The sequence below is a fragment of the Marmota flaviventris genome, chromosome X, assembly GCF_047511675.1.
Source record: "Marmota flaviventris isolate mMarFla1 chromosome X, mMarFla1.hap1, whole genome shotgun sequence".
NCBI classification, from domain to species: domain Eukaryota; kingdom Metazoa; phylum Chordata; class Mammalia; order Rodentia; family Sciuridae; genus Marmota; species Marmota flaviventris.
Window position 1 is genome coordinate 21,112,720 of NC_092518.1, and position 4,948 is coordinate 21,117,667.

Here is a 4,948-nt window from a genome sequence, read left to right on the forward strand (position 1 = left end):
TTCACTTATCACTACCTTTTATATTAGTCTTTATAACTTATACTCTAAAACATCTGCTGCTCTGAAAAGACAAACCTAATTAATTGGAAAACAACTTTCCCAACCTTCTACTCACTCCAAAGGTCACACAGAGAACACTTTGGGCATACTACTGGGGTGTTTCTTTGTACTTCTTATCTTTAAAAAGGTTACACTAATAACTGCATATTTTGAATCCAGATTTATTTTATATTCATGGAAATACATACTGCAAGCTTCTTCCCCCCAATTATTGATAAGGCTGAATTATTTTTAAATCTTCACAGGAGGAGCCTATGAATTTTTACAGTTGACTTTGTTTACCATATAAACAAACTTCTTTCAAAAAATGCAGCCAGAGTAAAGAAAAACATGGCCAGAACCTTTCTGCAAATAATATTGTAGGTTTTGCAATGGAACTATTACAGTTGTTTCTAATATATGTTCCTGGGTGATAACTGTGTTGACAATATTTCATCAACCTATTTCCTCCTCCCAAACTATCCCCTAAACCAAAGAAAAATAAACAAGTTGTAGTAAGTCATCAATCAGGTGCTGATTACTATTTCATTGTATGTATATATTATGGGAAGTTTTCTTTTTATGGAATTAATTCCTTTCTTCATAATTTTTGTTACTTGTTGTATATTTAAAAGTTCATATGAGAAAGTCTTTGGGATCCACTTTTTAGTTTATTGACATTGATAGAATTTTAGTAGAAGCATATGTTGAGGGTCTCCCATAATTGTTTTATAAGTCAAGATGAGGTCTCTTTCTGGGGGATGCTTTGTCTTCTTCCTTATCTTCTTCTTCATTATCATCATCTGGATAATCCACTAAACCAACCAAACTGCTACTGGATGGGGTACTGATTTCATCCTCAGAATCAGGAGAGCTAGATGAAGAAATTCTGAATTCACCGGAAGATGTTCTTTTGAGAAGGTCTACCTTTTCTCCATTTTCTTTTGGTATTTTAGTATCTATAGATGTATCATAATGATCTGGAAAGTCATTTTCCATTGGTGGCATAAGTACATCTGTGGTATTTTCCTTAAAATACATATCAGCCTTCACCTCCTCCATGCCATTGGCATCTCTGCAAACATTTTTAATATATAGTATAGAATGTAAATTCTTCCTTATTTGATTTTGTCTGTCTTTCTCTTGTTCATATTTAATCTTCAATCCTTTGAAAGTCTGAACATATTCAATCAATTCAAAAGCCTTGTAAAACTTTTCAACTATATGTGCAACAAGAGACTTGATATTTTCCACTCGTATATATTCAAATAGCTCAATAATAGCCGAATTTAGCATATTGTACCGAGTTCCATTAATCAGAAATGCATTTACAACTGGATCAAAAAGATTTCCCTTGATGATGTAACGATTATAAAGTTCATCTTTAAGACCAATCATCCTTCTCATAAAACGCACAGCAGATAAGATCAGGAACGTGTGCTTTGAATTCATCAACATCAAGACTCTTCTTAGCAAGTCTTTGCTCAATATGTAGTTTTTAATGTGATATGTGTGATGTTGTACACAAAATGTGAGTAGTTCTATAATTAAACTAAGCAGCTGTGCTGTTTGGTAATTATTGAGACAATTTTTGTTTTCGTCAGGTCCAAATAAATAATCCTCTTCATCTCTGTCTTCTGAAGTAGTAGACAAAATTGGTGCTATCAAGTTATGCATGCAACGTCTGTAGAAGAAATTTAGAAATTCACTTCTTTCACATTCATTGGGTACTAGCAGCATGTTGTCCACATCAAGTAGACAACGAAGAAGTCCCATCAAATTAATGGCACCTCCAAGTTCAGGATCAGTATCACTGATCATTTGTTCAATTACTACATTAATAAAAAGTTCATCATCTTCACCATCCTGAGCTTCCTCCATTACAAATATTCGGATCATAGATGGACTGTACTCTACCAGATAAGCAAATATATCTGTAGCTGTTATCTTTACTTGGAAATCATCCATGCTCATTAAAATTTTAAGAGCAGAAAGAATTCCCAGTTGTAACAATGTTGTGAATAAAGCATCCTTGCTTTGAGGCTGCAGTGTCTGGGAAAACCCACAGAATTCCTTGAAAAAAAATAATAATTCAAGCCGTTTATTTTCATCTGTAGCCTTATCCCTTAACTGTGCAAGAACTTCAAACAAAAACATATCGTCTTCCAGCAGCATGCTGACTATCTCAACCTTGTTGAAGAAAATAAAAGTTGTAAGAGTAGAGAGAAGATTCTCTTCAAATATGGATGGTATAGGAAAAAGAATATCATGAATGTACTGCACTCTGTAGGTCTGATGTATTTTTTGCCTAAGTTTAGAGTCTGTTATTGGCATAACTTCCTTGAACTTTACATTTTGGGTCAAGAATTCCCTATATCTTTTTGGCTGAGTCAAGGCAGGGTCATATTCAAGGCATCCCACCACATCCATGATACACTCATCAGAAAACATGATTTCAAACAGAGGAGTTTTGTTGAGGAATAAGATGCCTTTAATAATTTTGTGCAAGTTATGTAAGCCTTCAATGTTCTTTAGGTTCTCACAAATGTGAAATATTTGCAGTAGTTTTTTAATATAATCTTCATTTTCCAAGGTCAGTGCCAACCTTTCTTTACCTATAGGTGAAGCAAGGACAGAAGTAAACAGATCAGCTATTTCTTCAAGTGTATGGAGTTCACAGTTTGGCAGCTCAACCAGACTACTGGTTGATGGCATTTCATCAAATTGGTCTGGTCCTTCCAAAAGATCTTGTGTGATTTCAACAGTTGGGTCTTTACCTTGGACTTGGCATATGTCTTCCCAGATGTCTCGACAGCCTGCTGGATCCTGGAAACTTAGTGCCACACCATGGTTCTCATCTTCAGACCAAACAATTAACACACCCTGTTGTTTCTGATAGGGCACGTTTGGGTGTATCTTGGACTGTAAAATCAGTGAGCCATCAGACTCTGACCGAACAAGCAGACACACGCTTTGGAGGCACTCTATGTAACTTGAGGAGATTTGTCCCACGCCCAGCTGGCCCCATTGCTGATCTTCTTTCAGCACATAGACCTTTACACGATTCCGCTTGCTCGCCATGAGGACCTCTGGCCTAAACACAGCAGGCCGGATCTCGGTGACCAACTCCTGCTCTGCGTTTGCGTATCCTGACCAATGGCAGCTACCACTACCTTGGCAGCAACAATGGTTAAGGTGGCAGGTTACAGTACAGTACAGGCTACACTAGTAGTTACAGTAGTGGATGAGGCTGAGAAAGATGCAGGGTCCGCAGGATTCCTCTGAGGCCCTGCCAGCTCTCACTTACTCCTACATCCAGAATCCCCGGGCCTCCTTTCTTTCATTTTGTCCACTCTCCTACTCACTCTAATAAAGTGAGTCCTTGCGCCCACCTGATCGAGGCTAAAAATGCCTCAGTTCTTTTAAGAATCTTGTGATGCCCCCAAGATTCTGTCCAAGAAGAACCTGCTTATGTAATAAACACCCTACTTGCTAAAGGGAACCCCGCCAAGCTGGGAAGCTAGGGAATTAGCATATGCATTTCCAGAAAGGATTTTGACCCTCAGAAATATTTTTACTTCTCAGACTTTTTTTGTGGGGACGTAGGCTTAGGCGTTCAACTTAATTACCTATGTCCTGATCAAGTTCACACCGGGATTTTCCAAATATAAAGCACCAACAAATGACCTATAGACCATGAGCGAGAATCAGAGAAATGAGATTGGGTTTCCTCCATAAGACTTGGTCATTCACTTACTCATCTGTGAGGGAAGATATTGATCAACCCTGTTGCTTTCCTCAGTTCCACTTCAAGTTTTATGTCTAGCACAATAGGTAAAATGTTTCCTCAAGTGTTTTCCTATCTATAAGCATACTGCTGACTCTAGAGAAGGAATGGAGCAAAGGGAAATTGCACTGAAATTTGTTAAGAGCGAGTATTGACCATCACAAATTATAATTGTAATAAATTATAATTATAATTATATTTTATTTATTTGTTTATTTATTTATTGTGTGACTGGGGCTCAAGTCCAGGACCCTAAACATGCTAGGCCAATGATTTACCACTGGGCTATATCTGCTGCCAGTTTTGAAATTTTATTTTGAGACAGGTTCTCTGTAGATTACCCAGCCTTGCCTCAAACTTGCCATTCCCCTGCCTCAGCCTCCTGAGTAGTTGGGATTACAGTTGGGGACCAGCATACCTGGGTCTGTTTTATTTATTGTCTTAATAATGAAGACAATAACAACTCTACAGCTACTAATAATTGAGTGATTGATTATTATTATTATGAAGAAAGGTAATATAATTGATGAAATATGATACTTGAATGTTTACTATATTCAAAACACTAAGTTTTTATATTTTCTTAAATTTTATAATATTCTAGCAATATAGAAGTATTAATCCTTTTAGGATCAGGAAACAGAGTTGAAGAAGTTAAATAAATTGAGAAAGATCACACAATAAGTTGAGAAATTTGATTTGAACACGTTTTACTAATCCCAGAATTGGTTTTCTCAGCTATTAAACTGCTATTCCCTTCTTTTCTTGGCCTTCATTACACTTTATTTCACATTCCTTCCATCTATATAATTTGTAATCAACATAAAATAATCAAGACAAGATGAAAGTCACACACTTCCTCCTTTAGATTCACATCTGTGTATAGCCAACTGAAAAATAGAAGCTGGGATATGGCAACTCTGTTAAATATAATTTTAATAGTAACGAAGCTGATTTTTGATGTAGCAGCAACTTCTGCAGTTTTATTTTTAAAAAAATATTTTTCCACAACATTAACCCTGTTATTGCAAGGGGAAAAACTAAGAACTGGGCCACATCAAGGACATTTGAACTTGAAGAGTCCTATTTGTAATAATCAGTTCATTTTACATACCAGGGAGA

General features: G+C 36.4%; 1 protein-coding gene across 1 annotated transcript; it reads right to left on the reverse strand.

Annotated features, from left to right (window-relative positions):
• Positions 1-768: 768 nt before the first annotated feature.
• Ppp4r3c (protein phosphatase 4 regulatory subunit 3C) lies at positions 769-3,120 on the reverse strand. The gene is made up of 2 exons (XM_034635361.2): positions 1,632-3,120; positions 769-1,478 (listed from the first exon to the last, which is right to left on the reverse strand). The coding sequence occupies exons 1-2, from the start codon at positions 3,118-3,120 to the stop codon at positions 769-771; spliced, it is 2,199 nt and encodes a 732-aa protein (XP_034491252.2).
• Between the last annotated feature and the right edge of the window lie 1,828 nt (positions 3,121-4,948).

Excerpts from the sequence above, each read along its gene's own strand:
- Ppp4r3c (XM_034635361.2), bottom strand. The coding sequence starts at position 3,120 with ATGGCGAGCAAGCGGAATCGTGTAAAGGTCTATGTGCTGAAAGAAGAT. Across the intron at positions 1,479-1,631 it reads ATTTGGACCTGACGAAAACA|ACACGTTCCTGATCTTATCT; the intron begins AAAATTGTCTCA and ends TGAATTCAAAGC.